At 42.7% G+C, this 22,271-nt stretch overlaps 1 protein-coding gene across 8 annotated transcripts in view; it reads right to left on the reverse strand.

Annotated features, from left to right (window-relative positions):
- Positions 1-734: 734 nt before the first annotated feature.
- The window catches only part of tsfm (Ts translation elongation factor, mitochondrial), a 32,687-nt gene continuing 11,150 nt past the window's right edge, over positions 735-22,271 (reverse strand). For 2 of the 8 annotated variants that reach the window (XM_063037850.1, XM_063037851.1), the window contains exon 4: positions 21,296-21,867. In XM_063037850.1, the coding sequence (XP_062893920.1) occupies positions 21,464-21,867 (404 nt within the window). In that variant the 3' untranslated portion in view covers positions 21,296-21,463. Of the gene's footprint in view, positions 1,998-2,147; positions 2,233-4,536; positions 4,660-6,242; positions 6,372-7,978; positions 8,138-9,703; positions 9,869-12,572; positions 12,905-13,151; positions 13,278-21,295; positions 21,868-22,271 lie in introns of those variants that run through there. The other 6 variants (XM_063037852.1, XM_063037845.1, XM_063037849.1 and 3 more) reach the window with 6 other exon arrangements.

The raw sequence follows: 22,271 nt of genomic DNA on the forward strand, positions 1-22,271 counted from the left end.
GCACACGGATAATAGAAAAAATGGAGGGCTAAGTAGGAAGGAAGGGTTAGATTGACCTTTTAATGTACTCCAGGATCAGCACAAAATTCTGGGCTGAATAGCCTGTACTGTGTTGTAATGTTCTGCAGTAAGTTCAAAGAAGGTTCTGGCTGCTTCATGACTCAGTGGATAGTATTCTCATCTGATTCCCCTCCAGGAGAGAACAGTATAAGGCAAGCAGACACTGCCTGCACTCCTGTAGATGCCATATTTTGAATGTCTCCTATTGACATCAATGGATCTGGGGTTGAGAGGGTGAACAGCTTTAAGTTCCTTGGCATAAACATCACCGAGGATCTCACGTGGCCTGTACATACTGGCTGTGTGGTGAAAAAGGCACAACAGCGCCTCTTTCACCTCAGACGGTTGAAGGAATTTGGTATGGGCTCCCAAATCCTAAGAACTTTCTACAGGGACACAATTGAGAGCATCCTGACTGGCTGCATCTCTGCCTGGTATGGGAACTGTACTTTCCTCAATCGCAGGACAATGCAGAGAGTGGTGTGGACAGCCCAGCACATCTGTAGATGTGAACTTCCCACTATTCAGGACATTTACAAAGACAGGTGTGTAAAAAGGGCCCAAAGGATCATTGGGGACCCGAGTCACCCCAACCACAAACTGTTCCAGCTGCTACCATCTGGGAAATGGTACCGCAGCATAAAGGCCAGGACCAACAGGCTCCAGGACAGCTTCTTCCAGACTAATTAACTCATGCTGATAGAATTATATTTCAGTGCGATATTGACTGTCCTGTTGTACATACTATTTATTATAAATTACTATAAATTGCACGATGCACATTTAGACGGAGACATAATGTAAAGATTTTTACTCCTCATGCATATGAAGGATGTAGGTAATAAAGTCAATTCAATTCAATATATTAAATTGAGGTCCAATCTACCCTGTCAGGTGGATGTTAAAGATCCTATGTCCCTGTTTTGAAACAATGCAGGGGGTTGTCTCCAAGTCCTAGAGCTGGTATTTAAATATTTCAGGCAACAATATTAAAATATGCAGTGTGGTCATTGATCTCATTGGTGATTGCAAGAGCTCGCAGTACACAGATTAGTCTCTCATATTACAACAGGAACTACAGTCTCATTGGCCTGCAAAGAGTCTTTGGGACATTCTTGTATTGTAAATGCCATAGTATACCTTTATATTCCTTTTACTCTCTAGTGAAGGCACTAATGATGACCTCAGTTTCCTTCGACTCAGGTAACTTCAGTCAAGTTTCTCGATGCCCAGCACTAGCCAGTGACCTATGCTTGATCATACATACCTATGGATATTGTGTTTGACTCTGGTGCACGTGGCCCACCTCAGTTACTCCTAAAGCAAGCCCATCCCCAATGAAGAATGGTCAGAGGAAAATGGGCAAACAATTTAGCCCTAGCTTTTTTAAAAAGGGAGGGGAAAAAGAGATTGATCAATCCTCACTAAATAGGATGAATATTCTTATTTTATTCTACATCCGAAAATGGACAATGAAATGCACTGTTACTCTTTGCCAGAGGCATTACAATACTCTAACTACACAGTTTCGCCCACCTCGGCTGCTTCGCCACATTCATATCGCACGAAGTCCAATACTGACACGCCGCTCATCTGCAGGAACTGCCCCACCGTTGTGCCAGAGTCCAGCAGGAATGGCTGAGCTAACATCTTGGTCTCTGAATCATCACCAGGCGGGTCATCCATTGACCCCACAGACAGAGGCATCATCCCCACAATATGTTGTCCCAACCTGCGGCCTAGTTCAGGCAGGTTTATTTTGGAATTCTGTTCCAGGGCCCTGTAGACCACCAACGCACCATATTTTCCAAACATCATCTTTGAAAGGGATGGGTTGTCTGCTGGCAGCTGTCCATGAACATATGTACCAATGTACCAGTCAGATGGCACAGCCACCCAGGCAGCTCTTCTGATTGCCATGTTCTCACCAAGGTTACCTTAAAGGATTTTATTAGAAAAGGGAAAAGTTAAAATGTTTGCAAAAAGCAGGATGGCTCTCTGTAAATAAAGTCAAGATACCTCGTGTACACCACCCAAGGATAAAGGCAGAACAGCTCATTGAGCAGAGATTGCACCCCCAGCCTTACCGATGGCCAGAGCGAGCTGGTCAGCGAGAGCACGGTTGTCTAAACTTGTTTTCAATTGCTTTATTTCTTCAGCCATAAGGAAACTCTGCAAAGTAATGAGTAAAGTTTTAATATATACAAACTTCTAATTGGAAACGCTCTCCCAACCCATCTTTGGACAAACAGTTTAAGCTGAAGCCTGCAAAACAGAATGGAGGGGCTTACTGAGAGCAGCACATGATGATTTGTGACACTATTTCCCCTCCTCTCTCTAAAAGGCAGCTATGTGCTTCCACTTGGTACATCTCACTGTAATGTTGAAACCACCTGTCATTACTTTGTGACACCAGCATATTGATACTCCAATACACATAACTCCAGCGGGAAATACTGAACAATCTAAAGCTGCCTCAATATAAGGATGGTGAAGAGTGTGAGAAAGAAAAGTAGTCAATCTCTGATAGCACAGCAAACCTCCAGAACTTGCCTTTTGAAGAACTCATAGGGAATATCAAACTTTGCAGAAATCCCCAAGACATGGCATCTTAGGTGACAAGTTAGGCATTCCATCCAGCACTTAAACAAAATACTATTGACACTGAAAATTTGAAATAGAAAATACTCAGCAGGTCAGGCAGAGTGAAACAGAATTTGTGTTTCAGGTCCTTTGTGGTGGACTGATCTCTATCCTGCTGAGGCCAGGCAGCAATTCTCAGACACTGCCTCATCCTTATCCCTTGAGAGGACCCGATTCTGGACCATCAGAAACTGTCTCCAACACCATCACTGACCTCGTCAACTCTGGAGAATTCCCACTGCCAACAAACTCAAAGTTCCTTCACTGTTCACTTCTACCTCCTACCCACGATTCACAAACCGGACTGTCTCTGTCTGCTCCTGCTCCACTGAACTCGTGTCCTCATATCTTGACTCCATTCTATCCCCCTTGGTTCAGTTCCTTCCTACCTACAACCATGACACTTCTCATGTCCTCCATCTCCTCATAACGTTCAATTCCTATACACTTGCCCATCCCTATATACTTCTATCCCCCATCAAGGCCTTAGAGCTCTCCACTCCTTTCTCAATAAAAGAACCAACCAGTTCCCCTGCACTACCACCCTCCTCCGTCTGGCAGAACTGGTCCTCACCCTCAACAATTTCTTCTGCTCCTCCCACTTTCTCCAGACTCTTAAATTCACTCGTACTATTTCTGATAATTCCCTCCCCTTTCTCAATCTCTCTATTTCCATCTCTGGAGGCAAACTGTTAACCAACATCTTTTATAAACCTACCAATTCCCATGGCTATCTTTACTATACCTCTTCCCACCCTGTTTCCTGCAAAAATGCTATTCCTTTTTCTCAGTTCCTTCACCTCTACTACATCCCCTGCTGGTTAATCGTTCTTCTATTCTCCACTCTGGCCTCTTATCTCTTCTCTCCTGCCTACCACCTCCCCTGGTCCCCCCCTCCTTCCCTTTCTCCCATGGTCCTCTTCTATCAGATTCCTTCCTCTCCAGCCCTTCACCTTTCCCACCTGCCTGGTTTCACCTATCACCTTCTAGCTATCCTTCTTCCCCCACCTCCCCCCCACCAAACCTTTTATTCTAGAGTCTTCCGCCTTCCTTTCCAGTGCCGAAGAACGGTCTCGGCCTGAAACGTCAACTGTTTGTTCATTTCCGTAGATGCTGTCTGACCTGCTGAGTTCCTCCAGCATTTTTGTGTGTGTTCATCACCTGAAACGTTAACTGTGTCTCTCCTCAGATGTTGCCTTGAAGTGCTGTGTGTTTTCAGCATTGTCTTTCTATTTCCTCCTGTGCTTCTGCAATTGCTGAGTTCATGTCACAGTGGGAAGCCACTAGTCCTTAATAATGAAGTATGGAAAATGCAACCAACCCTAATAATCTCTTTTCTTACAGCAAATTGGTAGCGGCTACGACCCAGTCACTCGACATCGGAAGCAACATTCCAGGGTATTGCTAATAGTTAATCAGATGTTCTATACTGCTAAAAGGACTCCCAAGGCTTGAGCAGCCAGTGGAGCGTGATTCTTCAAACACAGGTTCACAGAACCCTATAAGGGAATGGCCTGGAGGTGGTGTGGTACTGGCTGCATCAGCGATGAAAGGTTTTCCCAATCCTCCAAGCAGCTCAGCTGGACAGGTTTAGCCAGTTAAACTCCACCTGTTTCCCACTTGGAAGGGTCCTTAAACCTAGAATGCTGGTCTGCACCTGTGTCCTCTGGGCTTAAATAGGAGTATCCTATCAATGAGGGTATCAAGATCAAAGCAGTAATAGGCCTGTATATACAGTATACACTGTTTAGTCTCTTAGATTGGAGACTCAAAAACAATGATAATGGGTATCTACTGGCATAGACATAGAAAAGAGACAGAACATGGACAAACCTTGGTATAATCAATGGTATTTGCCTGCTTGGAGTGACAATGTTCCATCGTGGCCACTGCTGCCTGCTGCACCAACTGCTGGAACTTTATATTTCTGGCAACAAAGTCAGTTTCACAATTGACCTGCAAGGGAAGAAACATTATACTAAAAAAAGGTCCACTTGACACACACAAGGGTGCGATATTAGACAGTACTGGAGTCCATTCAGCCCATCACACCAGGGTCAATTCCCAACAGCTATCCCATGAGTCACAGGTGGTGATGAGTCATCATAAAAGAGTGACATAGAACACTTGGGTGAATGGTGCTACAATAACAACCTCATGCTCGATGTCAACGAAACCAAGAGCTAATTGTTGACTTCAGAAAGGGGAAGTCAGGAGACCACGTGCCAACTCTCACTTTGTACGCAGCTTCAAATTCCTGGGCATTGACATCTTGGATGGCTTGTCCTGGGCCCAGCACATTGATGCAATCTCGAAGAAGGCATGCCAGCACCTCAAGAAGCCTGAGGAAATTTTGCATGTCACCAAATATTCTAACTTCCACGGATACACTGTTCAAAGCACCACAGCCAGCTATAGCAATTCCAACACACAGAAACACAAGAGGCTGCAGAAAGTATTGGACACAGCATTGTCAGTCATTGGCACAGCTCTCCCCCACATTGACAGGATGTTTTGCCTCAAGGCGGCGGCATCCATCAGCAAGGATCTCCACCATCAGGCAGAAGGTACAGAAGCCTGAAGTCCCACACCACTACGTTCGGGAACAGCTACTTCCCCTCAACCATTAGGTTCTTGAACCGACCTACACAACCCTGATCACTACCTCAGCAAAGGATCACTATGGAGCACCTTTTACCCTACCATGAACTTGTCTCTGATTGTGGGGTTTTATTGCACTAATATCTGTTTTGCAGTCCTTCACTGTGCATTGCCTGAACGTACATATCTGTGATGGTGCTGCAAACAAGTTTTTCATTGTACTTGTACCTCATGTACATGTGGCAATAAAGCCCACTTGACTTGAGCTCCACTTCCCTGCACTGGAGTTTTCTTTCTTTAAAGCCTGTCTCTGATTCCCTTTGAAAATTATTATTGAATCTGCTTCCAGTGTTTTTTTCAGATGGCATTCTATATGCAACTAGAATACAGAACATCATCATTAAAAAATTGTCACCGCCCTCTGTTGCTTCAGTATTTTTCTTAAAGTCAATTTTCTGGTTGTCAATCCTGCCTTTCATTTTAACTATTTCAAAGGAAATTTTGGACACAAGAGATTCTGCAAATGCCGGAAATCACACCAAATGCTGGAGGAACTCAGCAGGTCAGGCAGCATCTATAGAGGGGAATAAACTGTCAACGCTTTGGGCTGAGATTCTCAGCCTGAAATGTCAACTGTTTATTCCCCTCCATTGCCTGACCTTGCTGAATTTCTCCAGCATTCTGTGTGTGTGTTGCCCAAAGGGAATTTTCCTGCCTGTGACTTTTAACAGAAACTGCAGCCATACAGAATGGCCGGGGTGCACAGATTCAGTGGTACTTCAAAAGGAATAGAATGGGCACCAGATCGTGGGGAAACAGAGGGGTGAGTGGGACCAGCTGGAGGGCTCTTTGAAAGGGCCACACAGGCAGGGTCCGTCAGTACTGCAGATTCAGTAATTTAATACATTTCTTACTGTTCAAAAGTTGTTCATCTTTACCTCCACCAGTACAGCCAAATTTCCATCGTGCAGCAATCCAATAAGACCCTCCTTTGTCTTCCGGCCTTGTAGTTTAGAAGCTTTACTCCATCCTTCCTTGTGGGCTTGTTCATGCAGCCAGGCTTCAGCCTTTGAAAAGAAGTCGATATTAACTACCAGTTACCCGGCAGTAAATTACTTCCCCCATGAGAAGATGGTGGTGAGATTGCCCTGATTTACCTGACGGATTCTCAGTTACAGACAGCCACCCATTTCCCAGTGTACCTATTTCGAGTCAATGATTCTGCTGTTATATATTTTCTCATCTATTTTTAAAATTACACAACTAGAGAACAAGTACACAAATTTACTGAAGCAGTTGATGTTAACAGGAAAATCAACTTTCCTCAAAACCATGAGTTGAAACTGGACTCCGTATCTCCAAGAGAAACAAGCCAGATACTTCGATCAATTGCTTGATTAAATAATGGAAGAGGTGCATATTGTGCTTTATTCCTACGTGACAAGAAAACCACACTTCAAAAGTAGTTAATTTGCTGGAAAGATCTTTGTAAAACCTGGAGGCTATGGAAGTCTCTCTGTGTCAGCATTAGCATCTTCAGGGCACTGGGAGTTTGATAATTAACCAGCATGTGTTTCCATTACACCTCGTGCTTTTCATTGGTGGTTCTACCAAGAGAAACAAGCCAGATACTTCGATCAATTGCTTGATTAAATAATGGAAGAGGTGCATATTGTGCTTTATTCCTACGTGACAAGAAAACCACACTTCAAAAGTAGTTAATTTGCTGGAAAGATCTTTGTAAAACCTGGAGGCTATGGAAGTCTCTCTGTGTCAGCATTAGCATCTTCAGGGCACTGGGAGTTTGATAATTAACCAGCATGTGTTTCCATTACATCTCGTGCTTTTCATTGGTGGTTCTATACAAGAATTAGCACAAGCATGAACTCTTGGTTCAATGGCTGGCCTGGGGAAAGTGACTGTCTGCTTTAAGTACTTAACAGGAGATCAGTGGCATCAGAATTAAGCTACTAGACAAGCAAGCAGAGTTCAGCACTACTGAGCTTCAGTTTGGTGGGTAATTTCAACACTAGTTAAAGAAACTATGTTCTGTTTTTTTTTGCTCTAGGTTACAGCATCTGTGTCTTCACTGTAACCGACAGGCCTGGCACAACACCTTTGACAGTTGATTGCCTGCCATCAATCTGTGTTCACACACAAAGAATGATGGCTTGAATTGAAGTCATTGATTTATGCTCCTTCACTCTGGATGAGCTACTCTGCAGTACAATATTGGCTGAATATACGTTCAAAGCACCATCAGTGGAGGAATTAAAACCTATGGCTATGAGACAGTGTTGATTACATGCAGCATACACTCTGTTATGATACATATACCAGGGACCTCCCGGTTTGACTTCTGGTCTGCATGAAGTTAGCTCCAAGCAAGCTAACTGCTGGCTGCTGAACACGCCACGATTAGAGAGAGGTACAAAAGTAATTAGCTGGGCTTCTGCTCCAATCGAGCCAGGTCTGCTAATGAGCAGCTTGCTGAAATTTTCAAGTTCTGCAAGTGAAGAATGACCCCTTGAGGCAAGGTATCAAAGGAACCATAACATAGTCTTCAAGACAGGAGAAGCAGGGGTGGGGTGGGATTTAAGTGCATGACGGGGTAATAATGGGTGTAAGAGGTACAAGTGGAAGCAGGCCCTTCAGCCCTTTAGTTTTCACCTACCTGTTGAAGGTCACTGTGAAACTTCTCCAAAGCCTTCTTACAATTTGTAAATGAGTATCCTGTCTTCTTCCGGAGTTTAATGAGAAGATCTTTATCAGCTACTATCAATCTAGCCCCAGAACAGTGGAGAAACTGGGCTGGTTGTGTAGAGAAGATCTGCTGAAGACAAAACCAAAATTTCTAATGGTATCAACAGACTTTAATCTTTCCATCCGTAGTCTGGTCTAACTCCTGTGTGATGCTACCTCATTGTTAAATATATTCAGTCAAAGACCAAAGTCATTGACAACACCCCCACCCACAACCAACAAAGCAAGATTATGGAAATATATGACACAGGAAGTGGCCATTCTGGTGACTGTGCAGTTGAATCCTGCCCAGTCCTACTTCCCAGCTCTGTCTACAACACATCCAGCACTCATCCAAGTACTTTCTGAATACAAAACACAAAATGCTGTAAGAACTCAGTGGGTCAAGCAGTGTCTGTGGAGGCAAAGGGTGCAGTTTGATGTTTCAGATCAAGACTGCATCAGGACTGAGAGGAAACAGGAAAGGGTGCCAGTGTATAGCAGTGCAGCAGGTGGGAAGATAGGCTAGAGGTTAGAAGGTGGTAGATGGAGCCATTTCAGGAGGGGATAATGTGCAGGTGCAAGCCGGTTGGGTAGTGGATAGGAGGGATGAACAAAGGCACAAGAACATAGAAATAGGAGTCGGCCATCTGGCCTGTTGAGTCTGCTTCACTTATCCAGTAAGATCATGGCTGATCTGGCCGTGAACTCGACTGCACTTACCTGTCATTATCCCATAACCATTAATTCCCCCTGCTATGCAAAAATCTATCTGTGTCTTAAATATATTTAATGAGGTTGCCTCCACTGCTTCACTGGGCAGAGAATTCCACAGATTCACCACCCTCTGGGAAAAGCTGTTTCTCCTCATCTCCGTCCTAAATCTATTACACTGAATCTTGAGGCTATGTTCCCTAGTTCTAGATTCACTTACCAGCCTCTATCTTATCTATCCTTTTCATAATTTTCTATGTATCTGTAAGAAATCCTCTCATTCTTCTGAATTCCAGAGAGCATAGTCCCAGACGACTCAATCTCTCCTCATAGGTTAACCCCTTTATCCCTGGAATCAACCTGGTGAACCTCCTCTGCACTGCCTCCAAAGCCAGTATATCCTTCATCAAGTATGGAGACCGGAACTGCATGCAGTACTCCAGGTGCAGCCTCACCAGTACCCCAGGTGCAGCCTCACCAGTACCCTGTATAGTTGCAGCATAACCTCCCTCCCCTCTTAAATTCAATCCCTCTAGCAACGGTGCGGAGGTGAATGCCTGTGGGAAGAAAACACCAGGGCTGTAGGTTACTTGAAATGAAAAACATTCAACACAAATACCATTGGGTTGTAGGCTACCTAAAAGAAATATGAGATGTTGTTCTTCCAATTTCAGCTTGCCCTCTCCATAGCAATGGTCAGTGTGGGAGTGCAAAGGAGAGTTGAAATGACATGCAACTGGTGGGGCACTGAGGAAGATCAGCCATGAGCAGGCATCAGGGCTGAATGCCCTACTGCTGCTTCTAATTCTAACACTCTCAGGTATGTCTCCCAATTCTCAACCTCTCTGCTAAGGGGACTAGGCCTGTCATGATCTTGCACTCCTCAATTAAATCTCATTACAGCCACTTCTGTTCCAAATGGAAAAAGCTGAGCCTTACCAACCTTTTCTCCTAACATTAATTCTTCAGTCCTGGTGACATCCTTGTGAATCTCCTCTATTGTTATCACATTCTTCCTGTTGTATAGTGACCAAAACTGTACACTGTACTCTAGCTCTGAGCCAACTAGGGTTTTACAAAGTTCCAGAATCATGTATGCTTTGGGCTACAGAGGAAAGTATCCAGTGTGTCTTTCTTGATTTTACTAGCAAGCAGTGAGGGGATGCAGCCCATGCTTACCATTTCTCACACACTGAGTACTTCATTTCAAACATTCCTCAGTGGGGGCACTTCCCTTAAAGCAGACCAAGAAATTTGTGGGGCCAATAACAAATATGCTTCAAAGAGTGGTATTTTACCAGGCTCCTTCCATTAGTACTGAAGCTAGGAGAGATCTTATGCTTAATAGCTTTCTCTTTCTGTATGAGAAAAGCACTGAATCCCAAGCTCTATTAAGATTTCCCCAGCAAAGCAGGATGAAGAATACAAAACCTGTATAATAAATCAAACACCGCATTAGGTAGGAAGTTCCCTTACTGTCTGGCTTTCTGATCTTCTCAACTTTCACTTATATGGATTACTACATCATTGGAATTCAGTTTGAAACTCAGCATAAATTCAGAACAATACACAGAAAATGCTGGAGGAACTCAGCAGGTCAGGCAGCACCTATGGAAATGAATAAACAGTTGATGTTTCAGGCTGAAACTCTGAAGGGTCTCCACCCGAAACATTGGCTGTTTATTTAATTTCCATAGATGCTGCCCAACCTGCTGAGTTCCTCCAGTATTTTGTGTGTGTGATTCTGGATTTCCAGCATCTGCAGAATCTCCTGTGTTTAGATAAGTTCAATACTAGTCACACCACAGGCTTTAGAGAAGGTAGAGAGGAGATTTACCAGGATGCTGTCTGGACTAGAAGGCATGCCTTGTGAGGATAGGTTGAGCAAGCTAGGGCTTTTTTCTTTGGAGCAAAGAGGATGAGAGGTGACTAGACAGAGGTATACAAAACAAGAGGCATAGATAGAGTGGACAGCCAGAAACTTTATGCCAGGACAGGCATTTGACAAGGTGCCACACAGGAGGCTGCTCAACATGATAAAATCCTACAGCGTTACCGGTAAAATACCGGCATGGATAGAGGAATGGCTGACAGGCAGGAGTCCCTGAGTGGGAACAAGGGGGGCCTTTTCCGGTTGGCTGCCGGTGACTAGTGGTGTTCCGCAGGGGTCAGTATTGGGACCGCTACTTTTCACATTGTTTGTCAATGATTTGGATAATGGAATTGATGGCTTTGTGACAAAGTTTGCAGATGATACGAATATAGGTGGAGGGGTAGGCAGTGCTGAGCACGCAATGCGATTGCAGCAGGACTTAGACAAAATGGCAGAATGGGGGGAAAAAGAGGCAGATGGAATACAGTGTTGGGAAATGTCTGATAAGGCATTTTGGTAAGGAACAATAGTGCGGACTATTACCTAAATGGGGAGAAGGTTCAAACATCAGAGGTGCAGAGGGACTTAGGAATCCTCGTGCAAGACTCCCAGAAGGTTAATTTACAGGTTGACTCTATAGTGAAGAAGGCAACTGCAATGTTGGCCTTTATTTTAAGGGGAATAGAATATAAAGCAAGGAGGATGTTGAGGCTTTATGAGACGTTAGTCAGGTGGCACTTGGGAGTACTGTCAAGAGTTTTGGGCCCCATATCTCAGAAAGGATATGTTGTCATTGGAGAGGGTCCAGAGGAGGTTCACAAGGATGATTCCAGGAATGAAGAAGTTAACATATGAGGAGTGTTTGGCAGCTTTGGGCCTGTACTCACTCAAATTTAGAAGATTGTGGGGGAATCTCATTGAAACCTACCGAATGTTGAAAGGACTAGATGGGGTGGACGTGGAGACGTATCTAAAACTAGAGGGCACAGCCTCAAAATTGAGGGGTGACCTTTTAGAACGGAGGTAAGGAGGAACTTTTTTTTAGTCAGAGAGTAGTGAATCTGTGGAATGTTCTGCCACAGACTGCGATGGAGGCCAAGTCCGTGGGTATATTTAAAGCAGAAGTTGAGTTTCCTGATGGGAAACTATCAGGTGTATGGCAGGTGTATGGAGTTGAGTTGGATCTGGGATCAGCCATGATGGAATGGCAGAGCAGACTTGATGGGCTGAATAGCCTAATTCTGCTCCTCTGTCTTGTGGTCTTATGGATAGAAATGGCTAATATAAGGGGAAACAATTTTAAGATGATTGGTGGAAGGCATAGGGGAATATCAGAGGTAAGTTCTTTACAGAGAGTGTGGTGGGTGCGTGGATAGTGCAGATACATTAGGAGTAGTTAAAAAACTCTTAGATCAGCACATGGATGATAGAAAATTGGAGGACTATTGAAAGGTTAGTAGGTTGGCACAATATCATGGACTGAACGGCCTGTACTGTGCTGTAATGTTCTATAACTCTACACAAGACTATTAATTCATTTTGGCAGGAGATTGCCAATCATTAAGCACCTTCTGCAATTTTAACAGTTCAACTTGTTTGCATTTTCATTAAAAAGTGAAAATCATCATAGGGTATAAATTTTATCAGTTTAAAAACACAAGTTGGAGGAATAGGCCAACAACTGCTCAAACCTACCCCACCACTCAATATAATCATTTTGCTCTACCCCTCTATTCCTCTTCTGTACCGGTTTGACAAAACCTTTAATTCCCCGATCGTTCAAAACTTTCATTTATCTCCACCTTAACTGCTTCTAATGATCCAACCTCCACAACCCCAGGGTAGAAAACATCAGAAGAGAACGTTCAGCCGTCATCCCTCTGCCAGCCCCTCAAGAGAGCTTTCCAATAACGCAAAAGGCGCTCAGTGGGTCAGGTACCATCTATGAATCAGGGCTTCGACTCGAAACGTCTGCTGTCCATTTTCCCTCCATAGATGCTGTCTGACCGACTGAGTTCCTCCAACACCTTTTAAGTTGCTCCAGGTTTCAGGGTCTGCAGTCTCGTGTCCCCTCTTTCACCGTCTTTCCCCACCGAATTTCTCCTTCATAAATTTAAGATATTCCATTGCTCTTCCAAAGAATCTCTTTCAACACATGGTGTATAAATGAAGATCTGTCACTCTAATTATTTTGATTATTTAAAATCTTTGGTCCCTGTCCCTCTGCATGTTGCTGTTGTACTGCATCAGACGATCATGTTGGACCGCCCTGCAGGAAACCACCCGTTTCTCCCTGCTCGCCAAGGAGGGAGGGTCGCGTCTGAAATCCTCCAATGAGATAACAACGCCCGGCAAATGTCCACTGTTAATTGGCCAAACCTTACCGTCCATCATTCCCTCCCAGCACATTAGTTTTACCACGCAGCCTCTGGCCTTCTACAGATTGTTTTCTCTCCGCCGGAATCCTATTAAAATCGTTCATCGGTGTCGCGGTAACCGGATAGAAAGTTATTTTTACCCTGGAGATCCCGGTTCGAGCGGTTCGCAGGGCACACAAGACGACCATGTTCACCGTATCAATGCTGCAGACACAAGGCTACCATACCACCGGAAGAAAACAGCGACGGAAAGCCTACAGGGTCAAACTACAACAACATCTCACCCAGAGGACACCAAGAGAGGGCGGAGTTTGAATGCTGCTCTGAGTTTCTGATGAAATCGTTTGAAATCTTTCTTTCTTTCTTTTTAAATCTTTTTATTGAGTAAGTATACAAAAAAGGTAAGCCATATAAACATTAATACAATGTTAAAGTATAATAAAATTCCAAAAGATAACAATACCAAAAAGAAAATACTACAAACAATGTAATTTAAGCATAAGAAACCAAGATAACATAATAGTATACTAAATTTTATATATATCAATGGAAAAAAAAGAAAAAAAAACCCACCGTGCAGCTAACTAAAAGCAAGGCAAAGCAATGGGCTAACTTGAAACCAAACAGAGTTAAACTTAAAATCACGTCCTCAATCCCGACCTCCATTAAAACAGTGAAAAAAAAACAAGAAGGGTAAATATTACATTAAATGAAAATATCGAATAAAAGGTCCCCAAATCTGTTCAAATTTAAATGAAGAATCATAAAGGTTGCTTCTAATTTTCTCCAAATTCAAGCATAAAATCGTCTGAGAAAACCAAAAAAAGGTAGTTGGAGCATTAAGCTCTTTCCAATGTTGTAAAATACATCTTTTCGCCATTAAAGTAAGAAATGCAATCATTCTACGGGCTGAAGGGGAAAGATTACTAGAAATTTTAGGTAATCCAAAGATAGCAGTGATAGGGTGAGGAGAGATATCTATATTTAATACCTTAGAAATAATATTGAAAATATCTCTCCAAAAAGTTTCCAAAGTAGGGCAAGACCAAAACATATGAGTTAAAGAGGCTATCTGCCCCGAACATCTATCACAGAAAGGATTAATATGCGAGTAAAAACGCGCTAACTTATCTTTGGACATATGTGCTCTATGAACCACTTTAAATTGAATTAGGGAATGTTTAGCACAAATAGAGGAAGTATTAACTAATTGTAAAATCTGCCCCCAATCATCCACAGAAATGGTAAGCCCCAATTCCTGTTCCCAATCTACCCTAATCTTATCAAATGGAGCTTTCCTAAGTTTCATAATAATATTATAAATCATAGCCGATGCACCTTTCTGACATAGATTAAGGTTAATTATCGAATCTAAAATATATATAGGAGGAAGCATTGGAAAGGAAGAAAGTATAGTACTTAGGAAATTTCTAACTTGTAAATATCTAAAAAAATGTATTCTTGATAAGTTATATTTATTAGATAATTGTTCAAAAGACATAAGGGAACCATCTAAAAATAAATCCAAAAACCGTAAAATACCCTTAGTCTTCCAAGTTTGAAAAGCGCGATCCGTAAAAGAGGGAGGAAAAAATATGTTACCTAAAATAGGAATCGCTAACCCGAATTGATTAAGATCAAAAAATTTTCTGAATTGAAACCAAATGCGCAAAGCATATTTAACTATCGGGTTAGAGACCTGCTTAAGGCGTTTCGAATCAAAAGGAAGAGAGGAACCTAAAATAGAACCAAGTGTATAACCCTGAACAGATTGTAATTCCAATGCTACCCATTTAGGAATAGATAGTATGTCCCGGTCAAGTAACCAAAATTTCATATGTCGAATATTAATAGCCCAATAATAAAATCTAAAGTTAGGTAATGCTAAACCTCCATCTCTCTTAGCTTTCTGTAAATGTATTTTACCCAGTCTCGGATTCTTATTCTGCCAAATAAATGAAGAAATTTTAGAGTCAACTTTATCAAAAAAAGATTTAGGAACGAAAATTGGTAATGCCTGAAACACATAAAAATTTTGGCAAAAAAAACATCTTAACTGCATTAATACGACCAATCAAAGTTAAATATAAGGGAAACCATTTAGATGAAAGTTGAGTAATATGGTGTATTAATGGTAAAAAGTTAGTCTTAAATAAATCTTTATGTTTACAAGTAATTTTAATCCCAAGATATGAAAAGTAATTATTAATCAATTTAAATGGAAATTTATAATATAAGGGAAGATGTTTATTAATCGGAAAAAGTTCACTCTTACTAAGATTTAATTTATAACCTGAGAAAAGACCAAATTGTGCTAATAACTCTAAAACAGCAGGAATGGATCTCTCAGGATTAGAAATATTTAAAAGTAAATCATCAGCATAGAGTGATAATTTATGGGACTTTAATCCCCGAGTTATCCCAGTAATATTTGAAGATTCTCGAATAGCAATTGCAAGAGGTTCTAATGCAATATCAAATAATAGGGGACTAAGAGGACAGCCTTGTCAAGTACCACGAAAGAGAGGAAAAAAAGGTGAGTTTAAAGAGTTAGTACGAACCGAGGCTACAGGGGAGTCAAACTACAACAACATCTCACCCAGAGGACACCAAGAGAGGGCGGAGTTTGAATGCTGCTCTGAGTTTCTGATGAAATCGTTTGAAATCTTACTAGAAGAAAATAAAACACGTTTCCCCTTGTCAAAGTATGAACAGAATATAAAAGTCAGCCCTCTTTTTCCTTGCTACATTGGGTGAACAGCACACTTGCCTTTAAATCAACACGTTGTGGGCTGGGGCCCACGCACTGTCGGTCATAATATTTCTTTGGAGAATATGCGAGCAGGTGACCAAGGGTTATGGGGAAAAGACAGGTAGCTGGAGCTGAGTCCATGGTCAGATCAGCCATGATCTTAATGAAGGGCAGAACAGTCTTGGCAGGCCAGATAGCCTACTCCTGTTCCTATTCCTTATGCTGTTAGGAGGCATCTCTGATTCTGGCTCCTTTACCATCACTGAACTTAATTGCCTCATCACTGGTGCCTGCGTCTTCAGCTGCCTGAAACTCCTTTTCTAAATATTTACATACCTCAACCTGCTTTTTCTGCTTAAATACAGGCCTTGAACCCCACTTAATGAGATTTTGGTCACCTACTCTCATATTCGCTATTAGTTTAGTGAAACATTTACTCTGTGAAATGGCTTGAGATGTTTTGCTCAATAGTTATGTAATTAAAGTACTGCTGTTCTGAAGAATAAAAACTGCAATTTAACACTTAATAATCATATTTCTAAAGTAAAGATAAAATGACTGATGTCAACTCTTTATATTGATCCAAATTAAATGAACATGAGCTTACTGTTCTATGTTCTAATTTTTCTTGATCAACACACAATTTCTTTCTCCCCTCTCTAAAACCTTGCCAATGCTTGGGTAGTCCCAGTTTGACTAGCTGACACTACCAAGTGCAACAGGCTTGCTGCCTGGGATTCGCTAAAGATCTCAGTCCCATTGCACTGTACATTCTGAACAAACAGCCCTGTCTACCTATGGCTTATTCTGTAAATGTACCACATGGTCCCAAGTTGTACTAGATTTGCAACCAGCTATCTGCACTAGAATTGGTCTGTTGTGCCTCCTTGGTTCTGGAAATGCCTTTTGGAACCAAACTGCCTGGCTGATTTAACATACGAATGGCCACTTGAGGTTTTCTGGCACCTGTTGAATCTACCTAATGTCATCATCATAACAGCAATGATCCTTCAACAGCTGTTTAATGTGAAGCATTGATGTGCTGGTTCTTGAAATGCAGAAAGCAACCATGCAGTTAGGAGGTAGATAGAGTGGTGGTCTTTATTGCAAAGGGAAGCCTTAGTAGAATCATGCTATAGGGATCTGGTGAAACCACATCTGGATAGTTTTAGTCTCCAAATACAATTAGCCTGGAGACAGTACAACAGATTCCCTGGCTAATTCCTAGGATGAGGGACCCTATAGGGTGAAATTGTGAAACACTGCCCTAAATTCTGAGTATAAGTATAATTTTAGTATAAAATTATCTAAATAAGACATACAACATTCTGCAATGGATTGGGTGGGTAGATGTCAGAAGGCTGTTTCCTTCAAGCTGGAGAGTCTGAAATAGGGTTTAGCGATTTATTTATTTTTATTTAGAGATATTGCACAGTAACAGGCCCTTCTGGCCCAATGAGCCTGCACTGCCCAATTACACCATGTGGCCAATTAACCTGCTAACCTGTACAACTCTGGAATGTGGGAGGAAACGAGCACCCAGAGGAAACCCATGCAGTCACAGGGGGGATCTTAAAAATTCCTTACAGACAGCTGTGGAAATGAACCCAGGTCACTGGCACTCTAATAGTGTTATGTTAACCACTATGCTACTGCGCTGCTCCAACTTAAGGCAGAGCTGAGCAGAAGCTTTGTCGTGCAGTGGGTTGTGAACCTTTGGGATTGTCTCATTCAGAGGCTGAGGGGTCACTGTTTATGTTCACAGCTGAGTACAGGAGATTTTTGGATTCTATGGGAATCAGAGGATATGTGGATTTAAGACAAAAGATCATCTGCAACCTTAGTAAACCAAGCAGGTTCGAGTAGCTGTAAGGCCAACTCCTGCTTCTGTTTCTTGTCTCCTGAGATTCTGAAAAGCACTATTTAAATATAATCTTATTCTTTCTGTGGAGGGAAAAAATGACAACAAGCAATTTTAGGATCTATGATGAATTTGGCTTTATGATCAATATTTTACACATTGAAGATAGTCAGCTTTTCTACAGTCTGTGCAATACAGTGTCTTGGTTTAGGAGCTGAATTCAAAGGAACATTGCCCAAAGTAATTATACAGCAACATGGTAGTTCCAAGGACACAGGAAAGATAATATACAGTACAAGCAGACATAGTTAGTTCAAAGGCACTTTTGCTTTTAAGTGTTGCTTATATTTAAGGCACAATTTATATTCAAGAAAAATCCTTCAAAAACATCTTCCATGATTATAAATTTACTTTTGTTTCTCACACTCATGGGGTGGGTAGGCCAGTATGGAATAAAGCTGAACTTTCTGACCTGGGGAATCCAGGGCAAACATTGAAAAGAAGTCTGCATCAGCAGGTCGATGAGTTCAGCTTAGCCCAGCTAATGTTGAGTGCAAGTCCATAGGGTGAACGAGGAGAAGCTGAGGACTTTCAGAGCACCTGCCCAAGGCACAATATAAAGCATGACAGAAGGGATTTTGATCAATGCTCTTCCTGACACCCTGAGCAACTCCCAGATCATAATTTAGCTTCATTAAGCCAGATTGTCTCCTTTAGAACTATTGTCAAATGTAAGCTCTCAAATTGTGCAGCAGTAGCCACTGCACCATACTATAACCTCGAACTTACTCAACTAGTACAAAGCTCAGGCGTTACTGCACACTGCCATTTCCCTTCTTGTAAGACAATGAACCTGTAGTTTCTTTTCCTGGAGGCCCAATGTTAGCATCTTGCTCAAATGTCAAATACTGAATATTGTTAAGACTGAATCACCCCAGGCAACAATGGGAATACTACAGTCGGCATAAAGCTCTCTGAATTGTGATGTGGTGACAGAGAAAGAGGGAAAGCAAAAATATCATCTGCTCTTGGTCATCAGATACATGTAGTGTATATGGATTTCAGTAAGGCATTTGATAAGGTTCCCCATGCAAAGTTTATTGAGAAAGTAAGCAGGCATGGGATCCAAGGAGACCATGCTTTGTGCATCCAGAATTGGCTTGCCCACAGAAGGCAAAGGGTGGTTCGTATTCCACATGGAGGTCAGTGACCAGTGGAGTTCCACAGGGATCTGTTCTGGGATCCCTTCTCTTTGTGATTTTTATAAATGACCTGGATGAGGAAGTAGAAAGGTGCATTAGTAAGTTTGCTGATAACACAAAGGCTGGGGGTGTTGTGGGTAGTCTGGAGGGTTGTCAGAAGTTACAACAGGACATTGATAAGAATCAGAACTGGGCTGAGAAGTGGCAGATGGAGTTCAACGCAGATATGTGAAGTGGTTCATTTTGGTAGGTCAAATTTCAAAACAGAATATAGTATTAATGGTAAGACTCTTGGCAGTGTGGAGGATCAAAGAGATCTTGGGGTCCTTGTCCATAGGACAGTCAAAGCTGCTGTGCAGGTTGACAGCGTTGTTAAGAAGGCGTATGGTGTGTTGGCCTTCATCAACTGTGGGATTGAGTTCAAGAGCCGTGAGGTAATGTTACAGCTATACAAGACCTTGGTCAGACCCTAATTGGAGTACTGTGTTCGGCTCTGGTCACCTCACGACCAGAGAGAGTGCAGAGGAGATTTACAAGGTTGTTGCCTGGATTGGAGGGCATACCTTATGAGAATAGGTTGAGTGAACTTCGCCTTTACTCCTTGAAATGACGGTGGATGAGAGGTGACCTGATAGAGGTGTATAAGGTGATGAGGGGCATTGATCATGTGGATAGTCAGAGGCTTTTTCCCATGGCTGAAATGGCTAACACGAGGGGGCGTAGTTTTAAGGTGCTTGGAAATTGGTACTGAGGGGATGTCAGGGGTAAGTTTTTCCACACAGAGAGTGGTGGATGCGTGGAATGCACTGCCAGCAACAGTGGTGGAAGCAGATACAATAGAGTCTTTTAAGAGACTCTTAGATAGGTACATGGAACTTAGAAAATAGAGGGCTAAGCAGTGGGGAAATTCTAGGCAGTGTCTAGAGTAAGTTACATGGTCAGCACAACATTGTGGTCTGAAGGACCTGCAATGTGCTGTAGATTTGTACGTTCTATGTTCTAATCCAAAATAACAATTTACGTGTCAGGAGTGAGCAGATTCACACACAGCTTTCTCATCCCACTGCCCCCCCCCCCCAACACCCCATGGTCTAATTGCCTGACTCACATTGCCCACATGTTAAGATTGTCTGTTTGGTTGACATACTGGAGGGCATCTAAGGCACATGGACAGGTTTCCAAGCACAAGTTGGAATCTAACCTCAGAAAAAAAAGTTATTTTTGAAAAAAAGCTTTGAAAATATTCTGGCCCACTGTGGGTGCCTGTTTTGGGGGAAGCTACTTTGGTCTTCACTGATGCATCTCTACATGAGTAAGCTGAATAAATATCAGCAGACGGGTGGTAACCCATGGTTTTTAGCTGCCCATTTGTTCACACAGCCATGGAAGGAAGTCATCCTCAAACTCCCTCTCCCAGTCCCAACTCTGCACTTGAACAAAACCACTAAACCTGCCTTCAAAAAGAGGCTGTACTTCTATACATTTCCTTATGATGTAGGAGGAGGCAATTTGGCCAATCAAGTCCATGACGACTATGCCAGATTGCCTATTGTATGGCTGCTAGGCCCATCCCAGGACTAAAAATTGATAATACTGAGTCTCCATAGTGTCTCAGTCTTAACACATTAACTCTTATTTCTCTTTATGTGGAGACTGTCTGGCCTGCTAAGTACTTCCAGCACTTTCTGCTTTTATTTCAGCATCTGCAGTTTCTATTTCATCCAAACACTGTCTAGATCTTATGTGAAGAGGAGGACTGAGAGGGGTGTGGTGAGGGGCACTAATAGGAGTGCCACTGGTATCACTGGCATCGTTGGGATTGGTATGTGGGGAGAGGAAAACCCACCAAGCTTTCTCCCAACATATCACCATCCAGTAACTTCAGTTCCACTGGAAATTGTGCACATGTGGTCAAACAGCCAATGGAAATGCCCTATTTGCAGAATGGCTGCTCAGTCCTGGTCCTGGTCCCAGAGCACCAAGATACAACCCAGGTCAAACTATTGGGCTTAAAAGCAAAAAAGGGAAAGGCCAATTAGAAAATGTAGTATGAAGGGGTGATTGATAGGTTCGTGGCCTAAGGTAGAAGGAGTCAATTTTAGAAAACCTAGCACATTTATTTTTAACGTAGTCCCCTCCTACATGTACACACTTCGTCCAGCAGTCGTGGAGCATACGGATCCCTTCTTTGTAGAAGTGGTCCACAGCAGGGGTGATTGTTAAGTTCGTGGCCTAAGGTAGAAGGGGATGAGTTATACAGCTCTCGTTACATGCACGTGCAGTTCAACTCTTTGAGTGATTATGCAGAAAGCTTGAAGTAAATAACTCATCTCCGTCTACCTTAGGCCACGAACTTATCAATCACCCCTGCTGTGGACCACTTTCTGGAGGTCCAAGACGCCAACTTCTACAAAGAAGGGATCCGTATGCTCCACGACCGCTGGACTAAGTGTGTAAATGTAGGAAAAATAAATGTGCTAGGTTTCTAAAATTGACTCCTTCTACCGTAGGTCACGAACTTATCAATCACCCCTCATATAACAGAAAATAAGTCTTAGAACTGACTACAGGAGCCACCTACAGCCAGCTTTGTGAATCTGGAGATGGGCCCTGGGGTGCTTTCCCTGGCTGGCTTAGTCAGTGCTCTCCGACACAATGTTCTAGTTGGGTCACTTCATAGAGGTTGATATTTTCTTCCTCATTCCTATGAAGAAGTTGGCACCGGAAATGCTGGGGCAGGATCTCCTCATAGAAGGAGACAGCCCCATGCTCCCTTCGCATTTTGGACGAAAGGTAAATGGTGGTTCTCTGCGTGCTGAGGTGCTGCAGTGTCTGCACCAGCAAGGGGTAGGTCTCAGGCAGGTACACGATGTCAGAACCCAGAATAACATCGTAGTCATTGGGAAACTGGCTATGATTATGGCCCCAGGAAAGGGCACAGACCCGTAAGCGGTGTATGCAGGAAGAGGGTACATTCACTGAGATGTTGCTCTTGATTTCCTTCAAAGCATGAGGAAGGTCTGTGAAGGTTACATCGCCCCCTGATGAACAAAAGGAAAGAAAAACAAATCATATTTCCCCATTTACAGCTTACCCCTAAAGATCTGGGAGTCAGTAGGTGCAAAAGTCTTTGAATCCAAATGACAATGCTACACAACCTGTAACATTATTACTTTACAGCAGTGTTACCTGCATTTTACACCGAGCCACATAAAGTAAGAAAGGTCCAAGATTTTACAATCATTGGCTGGAATCACAGACTTCAGCAGAGACCTGTTTTACATTTACACTGTTTTAAGAAAATACAGAAGAGTGAGGACTGGAGGCAGTTACAGAGACTAGGAGGGGTGTAGGGATCACAGACATGGGGAGAAGTACAGGGACTGAAGGGGGGGTTGCAGAGACGGGGAGGGGTGAAGGGGCTGGAAGGTGTTACAGAGATGGG

Source organism: Mobula hypostoma, chromosome X1 (genome assembly GCF_963921235.1).
Source record: "Mobula hypostoma chromosome X1, sMobHyp1.1, whole genome shotgun sequence".
Taxonomy (NCBI): domain Eukaryota; kingdom Metazoa; phylum Chordata; class Chondrichthyes; order Myliobatiformes; family Myliobatidae; genus Mobula; species Mobula hypostoma.